This window comes from Hypanus sabinus, chromosome 4, assembly GCF_030144855.1.
Source record: "Hypanus sabinus isolate sHypSab1 chromosome 4, sHypSab1.hap1, whole genome shotgun sequence".
In the NCBI taxonomy this organism is placed as follows: Eukaryota; Metazoa; Chordata; class Chondrichthyes; order Myliobatiformes; family Dasyatidae; genus Hypanus; species Hypanus sabinus.
Genome location: NC_082709.1, coordinates 65,326,864 through 65,347,815, shown reverse-complemented (window position 1 = coordinate 65,347,815; position 20,952 = coordinate 65,326,864). Strand labels below are relative to the sequence as shown.

The following is a 20,952-nucleotide window of genomic DNA, read 5'->3' as shown; positions in this document are numbered from 1 at the left end:
AAACTAGACACAAAAGATCAGAATTCTATCTGTGTAGGAGAACTCTTCTAAATTAGACACTAAAGATCCCACTACAGCTGTGGAGGAGAACTCGTCTAAATTAGACAGCAAAGATCCCATTGTAACTGTGTAAGAGATCTCTTCTAAATTGGAGACCAAAGGTGCTGTTGTAGCTGTGTAGGAGAACTCTCTCCTGTGCAGAAACAGAAAACAATGGACACACTCAGCAGATTAGGTGATATGTGTGGAGAGAGAGCTAGGGTAATGTTTCAGGGCAATAGACTTTCAATGGAGAAATGGATTCTTTTTTCACAGGCGACACCTGCTCTTCTGAGTATTACTAGCATTTTTGATTTTTTTTTAATGTCAGATTTCCAATATCTGCAGGTTTTGTCTTTGGGTTTCCCTCCTCAATCCTGGATCCCGCAACCAAAGTTACCAACTGTAGAGGATCTTCTGATTATTGCCACAATGCAGTTACATAAATCAGATGTCTGGATCCCAACCGCACAACACCCACACCTCACAGCTGTTCCATAAGCTGTGAAGCAACTTAGGATGTTTTATGTTCTATGAGGGGAGGGGGGATGGCATGGCAGCATAATGTAACACTATTATAACGCCAGCGATCACCAAATGGGGTTCAATTCCTGCTGCTGTCTGAAAGGAGTTTGCACATTCTCCCTGTAGCTGCGTCGATTTCCTCTGGCTTTGACTCTGTGGTTAAGAAGGTATACGGTGCATTGGCCTTCATCAATTGTGGGATTGAGTTTAAGAGCCGAGAGGTAATGTTGCAGCTATATAGGACCCTGGTCAGACCCCACTTGGAGTACTGTGCTCAGTTCTGGTCGCCTCACTACAGGAAGGATGTGGAAATCATAGAAAGGGTGCAGACGAGGTTTACAAGGATGTTGCCTGGATTGTGGAGCATGCCTTATGAGAATAGGTTGTGTGACGGAGGATGAGAGGTGACCCGATAGAGGTGTATAAGATGATGAGAGGCATTGATCATGTGGATAATCAGAGGCTTTTTCCCAGGGCTGAAATGGCTAGCACGAGAGGGCACAGTTTTAAGGTGCTTGAAAGTAGGTACAGAGGAGATGTCAGGGGTAGGATTTTTACGCAGAGAGTGAGTGTGTGGAATGGGCTGTTGATGGTGGTGGAGGCGGAAACGACAGGGTCTTTTAAGAGACTCCTGGGCAGGTACATGGAGCTATGGGTAACACTAGGTAATTTCCAAGGTAAGGACATGTTCGGCACAGCTTTGTGGGGCGAAGGGCCTGCATTGTGCTGTAGGTTTCCTCTGTCTCTGCTCCAGTTTCCTCGCACAGTCCAAAGGCGTGCGGTTAGGGTTAGCAAGTTGTCATCACGCTATCTCAGCAACACCCGCGAGCTGCCCTCCAGCACGACGCCTGCTGATTTGATTTGACACAAACAGCATTTCACATGACAAATAAAGCTCATCTTTATCTTATCTTATATCTTAATTCCAATGAATGCAATGCAAATGTGTGTTTTATCACTAAATGTGGGGGTGGGGGGAAGAGTGAACCCCCCTCGTCTGGGTCTGCAAACGCCCATTACTACCACCAACCAGTCTGACTAAGCGGTTTTAACCACAAGTGACCAAATCAGTTGGATTGATGGATGACTATATTCCTCAGAATGCTTGAATACTTTGTAAAGGGGGCTTCAGAAAATCTACCCTGGAACGCAGCAGATCCGCACTGCGTGCACTCCACTCCTGGTTCAGGTGGATAGTGTGAACCCTGCATCTCTCTGCACTAAAAGCAAAAGGTGTACAATGCCAAGCGGAAGATCTCATTTACGTCTGAGCAGACTTTTCAGCCAGCACCACCTACTACTTGGAAGTCTTGGATGCTGGCAACGAGTGTGAAAAAAATGCAAATACTGTAGCCCTTATCTCAAGAGTGGGAAAAAGCCACCATAAAAGCAAGCCAACAAAAAAAAAGATTTTAAGAAAGACCTTTTCAAAGGTGCATTGTTTCCAGAATATCTTGGATCAATGTGATAGCGTTTTATTTATGATGCCGATAACTGTGCGTATCCCAGATGAATGCAAACCAGCATATCTCAGCATCAGCTTCGTGGATAAGGGAGCCTGGCGATGACAGGAAGCATTTATGTGCTAAACAGCGTCCTTTAAACACAGAAAGGCCTCCTGTCCTTAGTGAGCTTTCCTGATGTCGAGATTAGCTTACTGCAGTTTGCAGAGTGAGTAAAGTTCAGGAGGGAGAGGGAGAGGGAGAGGGAGAGAGAGAGAGAGAGAGAGAGAGATAGGGGTAAATAGAGAAAAGAGAGGGAGGGAAAGAAAGAAAGAGTGAGGAAAGAGGGAGGGGGCAGAGAGAGTGGAGAGAGAGAAAGAGAGAGACAGATAGGGGAAGAGAGGGAGAGGTTAGAGAGAGTGTGTGTGTTTGTGAGAGAGAGACAGAGAGAGGGAGAGCATCACTTCTTGGGATTTGTTGAATCCCTTCTTGCTTCTGTAGCATTGACCCACTTTTCCCAGGAACAAGTACTCAAATCACCAAATTATGCAAAGAATTGAGACAGCACAATGGTGCAACTAGTAGGGCAGCTGCCTCACAGGTCCAGGTTCAACCCTGATCTCGGGTGCTGCCGGTGTGGAGTCTGCACGTTCTCTCTGTGGCCACAGTGGTTTCCCTGCATGCTCCTGCTTCCTCCCACAGGTTTTGTAGTTCGATTGGCCACTGCAAATTGCTCCGAGCATGTAGGCGGCGGGTGGAATCTAGATAGACTTTATGGGAATATGTGGAAAAAAAGATGGAATAAATTGGTGCTTGAAGTCCAAATGGACTTGGCGGGGCTGAAGGGCAAATTTCGATATAAAAACATGAATGGCCAGGAATGGAAAAGTCTACAGAAAGTGGTGGATTCAGCCCAGTCCATCACAGGAAAAGACCTCCCCATTACTGATCACGTTTACAAGGAGCTCTGAAGCACCCATCCTCAAGAACCCCAACCTTCCAGACCACGCTCTCTTCCACTACCACCAGGTTCAGGAACAGTTACAACCATCCTAAACGTCTCCTAAACCAGTGTGAATAACTGAACGGATTCACCAACCTATACACTCACTTTCAAGGACTCTACAATTCATGTTCTCATGTGTTTGTGTGATTTGTGTGTATTTTTTAAAAATTTGCATAATTTGTTTTCTTTTGTACATTGTCGGTTTATGTCAAGATTTTCATAAATTCTGTTGTATTTCTTTATTTTCCTGTAAATGCCTGTAATAAAATTGACATATACACACTTCGATAATAAATTTACTTTGACTTTGACATGTTCCCACCCTACCATACCTCATACAATCCCTTTCAACCTGCTCCACGAGGTCAATCCCACGCCTCAAATGTTCCTGCCTCAACCTCCCTCAGATTAAGGAATCCTTCTCATTCCTCAGTGCCACAATAACGTTTGGAGTTTGGAATTCAACTCTGGCACCGGCTGTAAGCAGCCTGAATATCGTCCCGGTGACCGTGTGGGTTTCCTCCCACAGTCCAGAGACGTGCCGGTTGGTAGGCTAATTGCTGATGGTAAGTTGTCCTGTGACTAGGCCAGGGTTAAGGAGGCAGGTTGCTGGGTGGAGCGGCTCATTAGGCCGAAAGGGCCTGTTCCTCTAAATAAACAAATAAATAAGTGGCTCGTAGCAAGCGGAAACACACTTAGGGAGTCGTCTTTAGGATCCCACCCGACCAGATAAGTACAAGTCCCTTCAGTTTGCTTTCTCAATTTTTAATTAGACTGCATGCGTTTTCATATTTACAACAAAGGACAGGAGCCGCTCTTCCTCACAACTGTGTCCATGGATGAATGAAAAAGAAAGATAACACCTCATTAAGAATGATTTACGATGCTTTACAAATGGATATTGCAAACAAAATCATTGGGCTGGATTTAAGATTCATCGAAATGATGATCGTAAATAATTTTTTGCTGAAATATTGCCGAGCCGGCCCATTGGCGTCATGTGACCACGCGGTCGGAACATCTGTAAATTCCATCTGTTTGGAAATTCCTCAAAGGAAGCATTCTGCAGGTCAGGTGCCAGAGCTACTGCTCCTAATTCAGTTACAGCACAGGTTTCAGCAGCCCAGAGACCAGGGACCTCTGTCGCCTTTTCTGCCAGGACATGGTGGGAGAGCCCGGTGCCTGCAGGGCACCAGGACGGAAGGAGACCACCTGACCTGTGGCCCTGCGCTGGGCTTTAGCAGGAGCCAGATAATTTTGGGGTTTAGGGGTCAGAGGGGGAGTTAAGGGTCAGGTTATGCTTTAGGGACAGGGATATGGGGAATCAGAGGTCAGGCTGGAGTCTAGGCCTCAGCTCCACACTTGAAAACTGGCAATGTGAACTTGTTACAGAGGACCTCCGTGTTTGGGTATGAGGTTGGCAGAACAGCGAGGACGAGGGCTGGTGCCCTCTGACACCACCAGGTCAGGAAGTTGACAGCAAGTTCCACGATTGAAATTCAGTGCAGGCAGAAGGCATGAAGACTGGTGACCCCATACAGGGGTCAGCAAGACCATGGTTCAAGGCCTAGTATTCAGGGTTCCGTCATTGGCGAGTCCGGAGTTTGGATCTTCAACGTTTTGGGCATCTAGACTTGAGTTTCCTCACCTTACTCTTACTTTGCCTTAGATCTGTTCTTTCTGGTATATCCATGGCCCTGCTGGTCTAGCTGTTTCACCCTATGTACTGCATCAAAATTTCTCAAAGCAATCATTAATTTCTCAAGTTACCGAGAATGACCATGTGCCACTTTAATCTCCTCAAAGTACCAACGTCCCAAGAATACGGTGAGAGCACCCAATGGTGCTGCCATCCCTCAGCACTGGTGATCTGGGTTCAACCCTGACCTCAGGTGCTGTCTGTGTGGAGTCTGCACGTTCTCCCTGTGACCACGTGGGTTTCCTCCGGGTGCTCTGCTTTTCTCCCACATTCCCAAGGGCATGTGGGTTGGTAAGTTGACTGAGCACTAGTGAGTGGGGGAGAGGGGGGAATAAGAAACGGGACTGGCGCAAGTCGGTGGTTGATGTCAGCAGGCTGAAGGGCCTGTTTTGGTGCTGTTTCTCCGTCGCAGCCATGTTTTCTCAAAGCCCTGTTCCCCTGTCCCCCCCCACCATGTGCAGAGCTTAAGTTTCCTCTAAACCAACAAAAGTCACCCTGGGTATATTATTTGCTCCCCAGGAGTTCACTGTAATTAACCTACAAAACGCGACTGTTGCTCAGCCCTTCCGGAACTCATGACTAAAACTTGTAAGGGGTTTTAAATGGCTTGTGGCATCCTCTCTCTCCTGCTTTTGAACGGAAGGATACCGTGCTTTGTTGCTGAAGGAGCTGGCCCTGAGTAATGGTCTTCTTGAGGAATGAGGCTCGGTGAGGGAGAGGGCAAGTGGAGGGGTGTAGGAGAAGAAACCCCCGAACCAGAGGCAGGGTGGCTGAAGGACCAGTGCAAAATGTTGGGTAAGAAAGTAAAGATGACAGAAACTGGCAAATAATAATGACTAGTTAAATTTCCTGGCATCAGTTTCTTATTTGCTTAAAGATTACAAGGAGAAATATTAGCTTTATGTGTCACATGCACGTCAGAGCATACAGTGAAATGTGTTGTTTGCATTGGCCACCCCACGAGTGTTGCCATGCTTCCAGTGCTAATGTACCAGGCCCACAACTCACTAACCCTAACACATATGCCTTTGGGTTGTGGGAGGGAACTGGGGCACTTGGAGGAAATCCACATTGCCAGGGGTAGAACATATAGGCAGCAGCAGGAATGGAACCCCAAACAGGTGCTTGCTGGCACTGCGCAAAAGTGCTGCCCTTCTCTAATCGTGCTTTTTAGGAAGGAAAGGGCAGCCCCGTCCCGTCTAGTGGCTTTTATTTGTTTATAAACCAACCAAGAAGAACTGGGTAATTTTGGTGAACATTCTGTGACACGCTGAGAGGAGCCGGTTTCTTGAATGAAGCAAATAGCACAGGCGAATGAGGCAGGCAAGGTCGGAAAGGCACTTGCTCAGCCAGCAAGACCCTCCCTTGCCCTGTAAGATACATTAAGCTCAGGAAAAGACTGTTGCTTTGGGAATGTGGAAACAGTTCGGAAAGAATGCACAAAAAAAAACACAAAGAAATCACAATTTAAAGCGGTGGAGTTGAACAAATGTGCGCCAGCATTTTCCAACAAATCACTGAAGGAATGACAGGAGATGTGGGAACAATAATTGTTAAGCAGAAGGGAAATTGGATAAAATGCAGTGAAAGAGAAAAGTAATGGGTAAAAGCTTCCTTCAGAAGAACCACTCTGGCAACAACAGGCCAAAGGGCCTCTATGACTTTGAAAGATAATACACACCTGAAAATAAGGGATAGGAGAATGCCAATCACAAACAAGAGAAAACCTGCAGATACTGGAGATCTGAGCAACACACACAAAATGCCAGAAAAACTCAGCAGGCCAGGCAGCCTCTATAGAAATGAGTAAACAGTCGATGTTTCAGGCCGAGATCCAAGAGTCTCGGCGCAAAACGTCGACTGTATTCTTTTCCATAGACGCTGCCTGGCCTGCTGAGGTCCTCCAGCATCTTGTGTGTGTTGACAGATGAATGCCACTTGGCCCACCTGACCCAAACTTCATGGAGCCCATTGTCCAGACCCACCTCAAAGCCCACCAGCCCCAGCACACTGCACTCTCCCCTCATCCGGCAATCAGGACACCTGAGGAGGAGTTAAAATAAAACAAGGGAAACCCCTTGGCAAAAAGAAAGTGAAAAAATGTGACAGAAAGATGACAGAGTGAATCAGGGGCAATCCCTGCACTGTGTCACACACACAGGGACTCCCAGGTGGGAGCAAGTGGGCAATCAAGCTGGCAGTCTGTCAGTGAATGCTTTGAAGCAGTTCCCCCAATCTGAATGTGAACTGAGCTCACATTTGCCGCAGACACACTGCAGCAGCTGTTAAAATGAAGTATGTTTTTTTTCCCTAGGAAGGTAGAAACATTTGATTTCTTGCCAGCTCAAGACTGCTCTCAGCTCTGCGGACTCACTCCCTTTGGCCTTCCACCAGCATCCTGGCCTCAGTCTGCTCTCTCTCACACGCCAAGGCTCTCAAGCACTCCGAGCCATCCCTCTCTCTCACCCTCCCTCCCTATCTCTCGACCTCACACCCTCCGACTGGAAATGGGGGTGGGGGGGGGAAGGTTTCTAGGAAATCACTGAATAAAATAGCTAGAAAGATGAGGAACAGAAATACCTGGATGGCCACAGAGCAGGGCAGACAGCAAAGGCCTGCAGGAGGGATACGACAGAGGTACAACCAGGAAATCACTTCAAGTGTGAATAACAATGTAAAAACCTGACTTCAAATCCCACCACAGAACTTGAATTTAATTAATAATCTGGAATGTTGCTACAACCAATTAGTACTGATGACTTGAAAACTACTGGATTGTTGTAAATGACCCACATGTATTGCTAATATATTCGCGCTGAAGTTAAGTCTCGGCCTACAACCACGTGTTTGGCTCTGAAATGGCAGAGGAGGATTTTCAGTTCCAAGGGAATGTAGGGATGGGCAATAAATATTGACCCAGCCAGTGTGGTCCAGATCCTGTAAAATGAATGAATCAATTAGAAAGAAGGCCTCAGGCTTCTCAGCTGTGGTGCCGTTTTCAGATTTTTAAGGAAAATCCCAGTTTGGGATTTGGAAGCATAGTGAGGCTCCTGACAAATCACTTAGCTGGCCCAAAGGAGATTCTCTGCACTATTCAGTGGATTTTCCAAATGGGAGTGCCTTAGAGGCAGTGTCAGCTATGGCAGAGGCTCCTGATGAATCACTTAGCTGGCCCAAAGGAAATTCTCTGCACTCTTCAGTGGGTTCCAAATGGGAGTGCCTTAGAGGCAGTGTCAGCTGTGGCTCAGCAGCACCCGAGTCAGGAAGATTGTGGATTCAAATCCCACGCTGGAGACTATTGTGGTTGGTACTTGCAGCCTAGCAGACAAGATATTAACCACAGCAACCATCTGCTCTCTAAAGTAGACATAACTGATCTCACAATGTAACTGGAAAAATCTCCTGGGGACGCTGGCCCTGGACAAAACCCATTAGAACTGGTTATAGGGTCATGGTGATTTGGGGTGTTGCTGTAAATTTCAGTTAGTTTAAGAGATGCCGTTGGGTACCTCTGTTGTGTACTCAGGTGTGGGGTGCAGACTGGAGGAACTAGAAGCTGGGTATATCACAGACTGCTTAAACAGATACAACATTCTCTGCTTACTTACTCTCATTAAACTTGACAAACTGTTTCACAGACTTGGGTGGGATTCTTAACAGTCAGCTACGAGAAGTTAAAGTCAGTGGCACAACGTTAAGGTGAAAAGGATGAGGTGGAGCAGAGAGGCTGGAGGTTGAGGGTTCAAAGACCAGATCCTGGCACCTTAAGGCATGGCTGCAAGTGGAAAGGTGTTGACAATAGGGCAACGCACAAGGGTCCAGAGTTACATCATCACAGAGACCCCAAGGGTGCAAATCTCTGGCGGAGTTTGAGGGTTATGGAGGGCAGAGGAATTGATAGCAGAAGGATCATGTCAAACAGAATTGGTAGAGGAAGAATCAGGGTCAATGTTTCAGGGTGTTCTACCTTGGGTCTCATGAAAGTGAAATAAAATTTTAGATGAAATAAGGAAACCGGATCCTGCTCTCTATCGCCATCTGGTGACACCTTCTGGCTGATGGGATCGTTGTGGGTTCAACTCCGTCTCGGGCACAATGAGTGGAACTCTGATTTGACTCTCCAGGATGGCTGTTGCCCTTTGAAACAAGGGACAATTGTGGTCAGCCTCTGCTAGGCATTGCAGTACACACAAAAAACTGTCGGGACTCAGCAGGCCAGGCAGCGTCAATGGAAATGAGGGAACAGTCAATGCTTCGGGCTGACCCTTCATCAGCCTCCATTCTGGGGGGAAATGAACACAAGTTCGAGCATCAGCTCAAAATTAAAAGGAATAAATCTGCTTTACACAGAATGGATTGAACTCGTGGATGAGGACACAATGTCTGTCAGCTTGGCAATGTCTGTCTTTCCTTCCCCTGTGGCTGGAAGTGACCCAAACTCCCCTTTTTCTATGGCACCATGCAAGTCAGTGGTGACACGCCAGGCACCTGGCACAGAGAGCACTGAAGTTGATCTTGGAAAACCTTGTGCTTTCCAATAACACGCCAGGCCTGGATGAGTCTGCTCCCATGGCCATACTGTTTACACGCAAACATTTCCCTTATTTACTGCAGTTGGGCAGCAGTCACTTACAAGAGTCCCAGTGACACAGTCTGTTAAACTGGGCAATGACAGAAGTCATTGAAGCCCTCCATTTTTCCCTGCGCTGCAATCAGCTCCTTTCAGCTGGCCACAATATCCCCGCAGTCCATTTCGGAGTCAGGGAGCACCCATCATTTCCCACCAATGGTGCAAAGTTCCAAGGTTTGAGAAGTTTTCAAAACTTTCAGTTTTCCATCCCCCTCAAAGCCCCCGGGTTACTTGGTCCTTTTGGGGGCACTTACTGCGCCTTCCGTTTCATAAAACTCTCCCAAGAATCACTGGCTGAGGGGCCGGTCACAGCCTCAGGAGAGCCCAACAACATCACAGCCAATGCTGTGATTTGAACAACAGTGTCAAAATGAGGTGAACTTGACACAATAATTTGCGCACAGTAAGCTCCCACAAACAGCAATCTGATTGATAATGATCGGACAATTTGTTTTATTGATGTTGAAAGAAGAGCAATTGAATCATAGCAACAGAAACAAGCCCACAGCAGACCATCAATCACCATTAAATCTACATTAATCTATTATTTTTCTTCTGCCCAAGTACCCATCAGCCCCCCCCCCCACCCCTACACGCAGGGCAATTCACAGTGCCAATTAATCTACTTTGGAATAGAAACCAACACGGGTGACGGGTGAAGACGACAACCCTCGACAGCACCCAAGGTCGGGATTGAACCTCGGGCTAGGTACCGGCGCTACCAGTTGCGCCTTAAAAACAAATTACCGTTTGCCAGGAGAATTCATCTGTTATCCGTCAAGAGAGTGCTGTTTGCATCTTTTGAAAGGGCAGATCGGACCCTTATTTTACCGTTCATCCAAAAATACAGTCCTCTGTCATAAGGTGGTGAGAGAAATCCCCTCGCCAGAAACGGGGGCAAAATATCTTGGTGCTGCACCGGAGAATCGGCCAAGACACCCTAGGCAGGAACACGGGATGCCCTGAAGGGGGCGCTTGCTGCCTCCAGTTGTGTAAGTTGTGTCGCTGAGCCCGGAGCGGAGGTGTTTGAATGGGAAGTTGGCTTGGAGAGGCGTTATGAAATGGCTCTAACAAGGAGTCCTGTGAAATTTTCAAATTTCAGACAAGCCGATTATAGCTTGTAAAAAAAAGGAAAACAGGAAAAAGGATTTCAATCTCTCCAGCAGCCTCAGCACACACTGACATCGGCGATATCAGTGCTCGATTAGTCTATGTGTGAGGAGAGGGGAAAAAAGAGGAGGATATGCTGTAATTGGAATTAGACAGTTTGTACCATACTAATTACAGCTCATTTTCTCAGGATCTGTTATTAACCAGCTTTCTGAGTTATTTGAATTTAAGACTAGAGGTGTCAAGAGCCATTGCTACGGTTATGATACCTATACAGTAAGGACCTGGTCTGTTAAACTGTAGGCACACACTGCTGGCAAGTTTTTATTTAATTCTCTTGTAAAGGGAAGTTTGGTAATTTTACTACTGCACACCAGTGGAAATTAAAATCTCACATTATAATACAGTTTGTGAATTATACAGCATCCTTTGTTTAACCCACATCTCAATATCATTTGTCACATTCAAAGCTCTTCCCCAGGTTTGGCATGTTCATATCTCACAACACTGAAAAAACTCAATGCCATCCATAGTAAAGCCCCCAATTTGATGACAAGCCACCCCCCTGATGAAGTATCTGTTCACCACCACCGCTCTTTGGATATGAGATATCAGCAAAGAGATAGACTGAGACAGCTCATCCAGACTTCCACAGCAGCACCTCCCAGACTACAGCCTCTGCACCTCCGAAGGCAGGGAGCACTGACTTGTGGAAACATTGTCACTCCCAAGTCCCACACACAACTTGGACAGTTGTGCCAAGTCGTGCTACAGTAATGCTGCATTAATGCCCAGCTAATGATCGCTCAGACACATAACTCTCTGAAATCAACACCATTGAAAGGAATTGTCTGGTGGGCATTATTTGAGCAGCCGCGTGTTCTAGGGTGTCAACATCTCCGAAGATCTTTCCTGAGCCCAGCATTCTGTGTGGATGCAATCACCGGGAAGGCAAGCAGGCAAAAGGAAAGATATTCCATTGAGAGTTTGGGGAGACTTGCTAAGTCACTTTAGACTCTGGATCAATGTACAGGATCGGTAAAAGCAGCAGAGGGTTGAAAACTCAGCCAACTCCATCATGGGCACCAGCCTCCACACCATCGAGGACATTTTCAATAGGCAATGCCTCAAAAAGGCATCACTAAAGACCCTCATCACCCAGGACATGCCCTCTTCTCATTTCCACCATCAGAAAGAAGGTACTGGAGCCTGAAGACAACCACTCAATGTTTTAGCAACAGCTTCTTCCCCTCTGCCATCAGATGTCTGAACGGACAACAAACCCATGAACCCTACCTCACATTTTGCTCTCTTTTTACATTACTTATTTAATATATCATTGCAATTTTTATGTATTACACTGTACTACAGAGTGCATGACTTGTGTCACAGATAAGAAACCTGATTCTGACTCTGGCTTGCGGAAGCTTGCTATGTGCAGGTTATCCACCGTCTTTCCGTAAACCTCGACTTTAAAAGCACTGCATTGACTGTGGGATCACACTGGGTTTCTGAGAGTTGCAGTGTGAAGGCAGATTTTAATTTCTAAGTGTTCGCTTTCTGGACATCTAAAGGCAGGCTTTAATTGGTGCTCTGATGCATCTGAGAGATTGCTCAATGCCAACACAGGATGGGATGGAGCTTTATCTTGACAGACAAAGGTTGAAATGCACCGACACTCTGTCATGACTCACTCGCTGAGGCGAGTCTGCCAGCTAATGACTGGTTCTTGCACCAAAATATCCCATGCAGTTTCAAGCATTCCTTCCCAAACTAAACATTGTCCTAAAAAGGTAGGGAAACATTCCATTGTTAGTGTGGAAATGCCTTGAGGAGGGGAAAAAAATTACACTTCATTTGTTTTATTCACAGCTGAAGCATATCAGGACAAATAACTGGCAGCACTGACCCACTGCGGGGAAGGTGATTTCCTAATATAGCAGGAAGTTTTTCAGCCCATCAGCTCTAGACTGGCTATCACATCAATTCTATTTGTCCATTTATTTTGCTTGAGCTATTCTCTCTCGTACTCCTACTGTAGTTGTCACCCTTACAATAGAGCCACGTTTAGTTTGAAAAGAGTGAAGATGTGGTGATGTTCTAGTAGTTGGGAGGGACAAGATACAAGGAGCTAAGGAGATGTCACACTGAAATTCAGGGAAGAACTCTCTGTATAGCTTGAGCTAACACGGTGTCAATGTGGGACAGTGTGATGACAGAATAAATAAGTGGAGGGGGGGACTTACGGAGGCGGAATTGCCGGGTGATGCTTATGCAATTACAAACTTGAACTCATCCATTAACCAAGAAACAAGTTCTCAAGAAGCTTAACAGTCAGATGGAGTGGGCGAGAGTTGGCTGGATCGCCAAGTCTCAGGCACAGGCAGTAGACACGGTAAATTTACGTTTGGAGATATCTGGAAACTAAACTCAAAATAGCAGGGAAAGTCTCCAGAGGGAATGGAAAACACCATTACTCAAGATGACAGCTGCAGATATCAACCTATATCTTTTTTCTGGAGAGGTTTCCCCCCACGTCTTTAACTTCTGCTTAAAATCCATGTGTACTATACACATGGTCCAAACGCCGGCAAACCACTTCCACCCTTACAACGCAACCATTCTCCAGGTTAACCCACCGGCAGCAAATAGACCGGAAGCCATCAAGATTGCTGCTTGGTGCGTGATGGTAAAAGTGGTCTAAGCCCCTGGGGAGCTAGAATGAGCATGTGACGAAAGGTGCCAGGGGTTTCTGCTCCAGTGACAGTGACCAGTTTGGGTTGTCATTCGATTGTTTTGACTGTTCACTTCCCTTTCATATACACTGGAGCTCCAGAGATTCGGGTTCAATCCCGGCCTCTGGTGTTGTCGACGTGGGGTTTCCACCTTCTCCCTGTGGCCACCCAGGACACTCAGGTTTCAGCCCACACACCAGCGGTTAACTGGCCTGAGGAGGGACCTGGGCCAGAAGGAGCTGATGGGAATGCGAGAGGGAGCATAGAGGGAGGGATCAGTGTGAAATGAATGGGCCGAAGGGCCTGATTCTTTGCTGAATGATTACATCAATTTCCCCTCAACCCAGACCTTCGTTTATCCTTCTACAGATGGTATATCCGACCTGCCGAGTGTTTGCAGCACTTTCTGTTTTTGGTTTGGGTTTGCGTGTTTTTCATTTTCACCCATCACCTGCAAGCGTCCGCCACTTTGTCCATCAATCCCACACAAATTGTACCGGGTGCTCCAAGATGGGGAGAACGCGCGGCATTTCAGTCAGACCAGACAGAAAGCAACCTTCTGTCTTCCCTGCAGAATGTAAAGCGATGGACTGGAGTCCCACAGCTCAGCGCCCGTTGACTTTCCCTTGTTTTCCCCTGCCCTCCCTGGTTTTGAACCCACCTCATGAGTCTAACTCCGTGTGCGCCCAGTGTACAGCGGGCTGCCCGTGTCCCCCTTCTGGGGCCCGAGTAACTGGGGCTGCAGTGGGGAATAACTGCTGGAGGTAGAGGTGGAATCTTGGAATTGCCTCTGTGTTGGGAGAGCGGCAGCTCAGAACTCCAGGGCAAAGGCAGCGGGAGAAGCGCATGTTTGGCGGTGCCCCGGTCCTCCGGCGGGGGAACGCGGCGACGGCGACTCAGCTCACCGGTCCGCGTTCTCGGCGCCAGCGGGCGAACCGCGCCAGGTCTCCCGGTCGGCGGGGTGGGACGTGAGTTGGTTATTTTCCCCAGCCACTTCAAAACGGGAGGTAGAGGGAGGGAGATGGGGGAAGAACGGGTGGTGCGCTAGACCCCCGGGTCCCTGTCCGCCCCCCCCCCCACGGACGAGTGGTCACTTTCCCCGCCAGAGTCCGGGGAACGGGCCGACACTACCCGTCTAGATCTCCGGTGGGGCTTGAGGCGTCGGGTCAGGATCCCGGACCGCGGAGCTCGTTAACTTCCGCTCCACACGCCTGCTAATTTCGGGATGGGAAGCTGTTCCGTTAGAACTAGAGCGGGGCCAGAGCGAGCAGAGCCGGGGAAGGTGGGGACTTCGGTTCGCTTGTTGCTCCGTTAACGCCAGGTCGGCGGCTTTCTCGCACGGCAACATTAGCCGCCGAAGTGGAGACAGAGACGGGGTAAGCGTTAGTACCCGATTACCCGGTGCCCCGGAGTAACAGGTATCCGCGCAGAGAGCGCAGTGATAGATCCCCGGTTACCGGCCCTGCCTCGGGCGGAAGCGGGGAGAACATCTTCACAACTTGCCTTGCCAGTGTACGTGACGGAGGTACAGAGGAAAGAGAATGGGGACGGAGATGCGCTTAATGAGAGATACTGGCAGGAGCAGATGCCAGTCTCTCCCACTACCAGCACCCAGATATTCAGCCTCTGCCGGGTTAGACCCGCTTGTACCGGCGCCCTGCTCCGTGTGTCTGTACCTGTGTGGAAGCCGCGGAGAGCCGGCCGCAGCGGGAGAACAGTCAGACACACATACACACCGCCTGCTTGGTCCCACTCCAAGCCAGCGAGATTGTTGTTCTGGGTAACTTTGCCCCTTATTCTCCACCCTCTCTTTTTCATGTTGTCTCTCTCCTTGAAAAAAAGACCTATTTTATTTAACCCACATGTCTCCTTAAAACCAGCCAGGATCTACATCTGCCGCTGGTCTCTCCGGAACGCGGCGAGCAAAAATGTGTTCACCGTTAACAGACACAAAATTACGCTGCGATGTTACCAACTCCCATTAAAACGCCTCGGATGGTGCGATGTGCTGATAAGGAAATGTTAAATGATAGGGAATAATTATGAAAGTTTAGAATGACACGGAAGGAAAACTGTTATAACATTCGCGGGAGTCCTCGGCCCAGAGACTTCGAAAGTTTTAAGGGAGCTCTCTTCTTACCGTTCTGCCCAGCGCCAAGTTTAAGAAAACAACAGGAACTGATCCAGAGGAGCGTCGCTGGAACCGCACTCCTGAACATCTCCCCTCCGCGTCCCAGAGGATTCCTTTGGGTTGTTTTTATTTTGTAAATTCCACCTCAGATCGCTTCTGGCGGAACCGAGTCCCGTTATATTCCAAGTCGCGTCTTGTCCTGCTGTGAGATGTGCGATCCCTCTTCACACTGCCTTACAAACACACACTCACGGAGGCTTCTCTCTCGGTTGATACGCCACACTCCAATCTCCCCCTCTCTTCAAAAACAATTACAGAATGGAAAAAAAATTGTCCTCTTTAAGCATAGGCTGGTGTCACTTCCTCTGTTAGCTGGTTTGAAGGCTTCCTGTCTCTATCTCTCTCCCTCTCCCTCCCGTGTTACATCCCTGGGGGGTGGTGTAACACCAAACGAGACGCGGTCCGAACAGCAAGCAGCAGATATCTCGGCAGAACAGAGATACTAAGAGTAGCGTTTGGTCGGCGATGATCCGGAGACTGGCTGCTGCTTTGAAACAACGCAGTCCTCAAACAAGAACTCGCTCTCCTCCACATAAGCCCTCCTTAAAACTTAGCTCAGTGCCAAAGCAGATCTAACTTGAGAGAGGGAGTACCTCTTTTCCAACGTGCAGGGCACCACTTTTGTGTTTCTTGGGATGTATTAATGAGCTCTGACGCCTCTGAGCTCGCGTTCCTGTCCGCTCTCCTCCTCCTCCCTCCCTCTTTCTCTTTCTCGCCTCTTCCCTTCCCTCGGACTGTTCTACACGCATGAGGGCGAAGGCATAAAAAACGGAGACTATCGCATTACACACACACACACACACACACACGCCCTCCCAGAGCCACGATTAAAGCGAGCCAGACTTTCAACGTAAGATGCGCTCCAGGTCTCTCTCTCTCTCTCTCTCTCTCTCTCTCTCTCTCTCTCTCTCACACACACACACACACACACACACACACACACACACACACTCACACTCACACTCACACACACACACACTCACACACATACACACACACACTCACACTCACACACACACACACACACACACACACACACACACACACACACACACACAGTAAGAGTCATTACTCGTTAGCCCCAGTGAACAAAATCTTTAATAAAAGCATTTTTCTCTCTTTAGTGAAGCGGAGACTGATGCGTTTGCGCAACAATTTAATTGCTGGGATGTGCGTTCGTAAGTATTTATGTGCGGTGTTTTTATATCATAATAACAGACCATTAAAAGACAGAAGAACTATTTGATTCATAAGGCGGGAGAGTCACGAAAGGATAATCCCAGGAAGCCGCCACTTTTCCGAGCAACCCTTCTCATGTTCGGGCGCACATTCCTCAAAGCGAGCCGTACAGTACACAGGGATTATACCGCTTGATTCCGTTCAAATGAAGCAGTGATTTAGGAGTTACAATGGGTTGTGTTACAAATGCAAGTGAACTGCAAACACATTATGCATTAAACAGGCGCCATAAGAATGGATGTGTTACACTCTCTCATGTCTGGATTTTTATACATCTGTCTCCAAGTATGCATTCTCAATGTTTATACGCAACATATAATATACATAAAATATATAGTATACGGCATGTGCGCGTGTGTGTTCAACATAAATATTTTCCACTATAAATATATTCTCCTCTCATATGACATGTTATCACTATTGTCACTCACGAACATTCTCAAGATAAATTCTCTCGTTAATTATACCTTATCGCTAATCATATACCACGAATACGTCCCACGTAGCGTATTCCCATCAATGCTCACTTGCCTACTCGGTACCCAAGTACTGATGCCCACTATCTTGCAGTGATCACTGCCTACATATGGGGAAATTAATCACTACAAGTTCATTATCCACTAGACATTCCCGATCACCTTTAACTCATCTCCACACTACAATATGCTGTACATCCCATTATATATAATCGCACGATGCCCTCTCGCCACGCATGCAACCTCGTTCGTTTGATACTCATTCAATCATCGCTCACTCTGTCCCTTCCTGTATGTGCTCACTCAGCAGATGGCAATTCCTCCCGATTACATAGAAGCCAGCCCACTTTCTATATGTTTCTCTATAATTGTCCTTGTTAACGATATGCACCGATCTTGCTTAGTCTTCTCTATGTACAGTCACTATCGCCTCACCCAATACAGTAAATACCTCACCACACGCTCAGCTACTACACACGTTCCCGCGCACTACATGCATATATACCCATACCCCTCCCATTTCCCCACCATCCGTCCATCGTCTCGCTATCTCACACTTTATTTCTCCTGCCTGGCGACTGATACAATCTCCCATTTGCACCCCCCGCCTCCCGCCACACCCGAATTATTTTACTATCTTCAATTCGATGCGCAGAAATGTTCATCGTATCTGCATTCCCAATGTTGAGATATTTTTGCTTATTATATTTTTCCCGCTGTATATACACTCAATCACGTGATATATATGTACGTTTAGTACAAATCACATCTCCCTACACAACATAATTCTCTCTCTATGCAGTACGTGTATAGTCTCTCTCCTTTTTCTGTCTATCTTGACATCTCTCTCTCTCACACACACACACACACACACACACACACTCTCTCTCTCTCTAAGGCTGTGGTCCGTTCCGCTCTCCGCGGGGAAGGAGCGGCACCGGAGACCCCTCACAAGGCTGGGAAATCTGCAAACCGAGATGGGAATCGTGCTCTTGGCCAGCCAATGCAGATCGATCAGTCCGCAGTTACTTTGAAATGCCCAGCATTTTAAAATTTCAGATCCTGGTGCGGGGGCGGGGCGGGCTGAGGAAGATCAGGAGTGGGAGACCGGGCGGCGTTACCACTGATTCGCACTGTAAGAACATACAGCGGGGGTCCCCAGCGCTCACAGCTTCCCTCGGCCGGGGCCAGGTTCTGGCTGGAAACTATCCAGCCGCAGGCATCCAGATAACGGCCAGGCTTTCTCTGCCTCACCAATCGTCCCAAGGTACCGGGATGCGCACACCGACCTGTTCACTGCAACATCTTAACCCCCATTCCCAGCCGCTTGCACATTGCTCGGAGCGGCGCATTCTGCCGCCCTACCCTCTCCGCGGTGCTGTCTCGGTGCTGTCCACATCTGATTCTCAAGCCCGGGGGGTACTGGCCGTTCCCGGGAGTATGTTCCTGCCGCATGCACATGCCAACGTGGATCCCGAAAAGCCCGGCTTCAAAGCTGACCGCGAGATATGAATTTGCCGAGCTGTTAACAAGCCGAAACGACGAAACATATTGTACTTAAGCTGGAATCAAGATAGTATTTGGACCCATCGTGGTACACCTACAGAGGGCAATAACCGCAGGTATCTTACTGTGCCGCAATTGGATAATATTTGGGTTTAACACTGTAGAACAACACTCTTGTTGGGTTGCAACACCCTGAGATAAGGATATTATTATACTCGGGATTCAAAGCATTACCTCAGGTGCTACTACAGGGCAATTACATTACCGATATGCCTATAAATAGAACAACTTCATTTATTTGAAATATAACATCATGGTGTACCCACTTTATATATTTAGGACCTTCATACATTTCAGGTATATTTCATATACCTTCAGATATTTCATATCCAATATTTAGGATATGAAGAGACCTTCATATCCCTTCATTATAATGAAAAGGGTGATTGATACGTTGGTGGCCTAAGGTAGACGGAGATGAACTATTAACTTAAAACTTTCTGTATAATCACTCAAAGAGTTGAACTGCATGTGCATGTAATGAGAGCTGTATAACTCATCTCCTTCTACCTAGGCCACAAACTTATCAATCACCCCTGCCGTGGACACTGTCTGGTGGTCCAAGATCCGTATGCTCCACGACCGGTGGACTAAGTGTGTAAATGTAGGGGGGAACTATGTCGAAAAATAAACGTGCTAGGTTTTCTAAAATTGACTCCTTCTACTTTAGGTCACAAATATATTAATCACCCCTCGTCTGTCAATATACTCAGGGTAGAACATCTCCAAACACCTGTGATTTAACATCTTGGAATTTTTATCTTGGATATAATATTCTGATGTATCTGAGATTATAGCCCCTTCATTTACCTGGGACGTATCATTCTGATGTGCCTAGGAGGATGTAACACAAACATTCCCGGGGAGAAATACCAACAACTGTGCAGCGAGGGTGTCCCCTCGACTAGTCGATGAAGAGCCAGCAGGCTAATTGCCAAGCTCTCTGAACACCACAATGTCAAACGCCTCAGCCCGGGCTAAGAATATTCACCACCGTCCTGGATATCACATAATACATAACGGTCTGAAATGCTACGATTAGTATATCATGCTCTCCCTGGGATAGAGTGCTTTAGAATACCTGGTACATAACTACAATGTACTTGGGATAGCCTTTCATTTTATACCTGGGATATAAAACCAATACATACCTGGGGTATAACCACGATTCACTGATGTATGTAGCATAAATTTGTAATTTGATAATGATATTTCTAGAATTTTAGACCTTGATAAACCTGGGGATTTAACACTGTGATGTATCTGAGATGTAGCACTGGATCACATGGACTACAACACTTTGGAGTGCCTGGAACCTAACATTGCGAGGATGAGAGGCAAAAGGAAAGCTCATGAGTACAACAGAGCAACATACATGAGAAATAACATAATAATACACCTGGGGAGTAATATTATCATCCATGCTAAATTAACATTCTAATATATCACCTTGATATATAAAAATATCTGAGAGGTCGATGATATATCTGAGATACACAGCTAAGGTGTCTGATATATTATCCACTTTCAAGACTGGAATATAACAGAATGATACAGTAGACTGGAATATTCAGTTTTACCTTCACACACAAAAATGCTTCTTGTTTAGATGGGAAACCAGAATATCCATATTAGACCCAAAAATATCATATCTAGTTGTTTTAAGGTGACAGATATATTGGTTTGTTTTTCTGTTTGTTCTCCTGAAATAAATGGGTTGTGTTAGAACAGTAAGAGATCCCACCCAGTTATAACAATGAGGGTCACCACAGCTGGCCATATCCTGCCCTCAGCTCTGTGTGCAGAGGTATGGCCTGCAGTAGCCAATAGAGAAAGGCAGGGGGAGGCAGAATTCTTCTCCCACTCTTGGGTACTTCAGGCCATTTACAACTGATATTGATGGCCTTCCTTTATAAATGGAACCACTGTTAAACTAATTGTTTTTCCTGTAGATGTGCATTCAGTTGTGAACGGCTAAACATGTTCTCTCAAGTCATTGTTAAATTTCCCTGAAATATAATAGTTTAGGTGTATCATATCGGACTATTAATAATAGCCTGGGTATGTTACATTTCCACAATAAAATTACCCCCTTGCTATATCTGTACAAAATGTTTTATATTCCTACCCCATGACCCCTCCAAACCCTAATTAGGGAAACACAATACTGGGAATAAACTATGGATCAGTTACTAACGGTGAATAGATTGGCAGAATGGATCTACCCTTCTCTCTGTGGCTAAAAACTTCCAATATCAACTGGAACATGAGGATTCATAGCCAATTTTAAACAT

General features: G+C 46.9%; 1 protein-coding gene across 3 annotated transcripts in view; it reads right to left on the bottom strand.

The window, feature by feature from the left end:
- The window catches only part of LOC132392844 (neuropilin-2-like), a 109,424-nt gene extending 93,236 nt beyond the window's left edge, over positions 1-16,188 (bottom strand). Inside the window, exon 1 of one of the 3 annotated variants that reach the window (XM_059967328.1) lies at positions 15,327-16,188. In XM_059967328.1, coding sequence (XP_059823311.1) covers positions 15,327-15,405 — 79 coding nt within the window. In that variant the 5' untranslated portion in view covers positions 15,406-16,188. The remainder of the gene's footprint in view (positions 1-15,326) is intronic. The other 2 variants (XM_059967329.1, XM_059967327.1) reach the window with 2 other exon arrangements.
- Between the last annotated feature and the right edge of the window lie 4,764 nt (positions 16,189-20,952).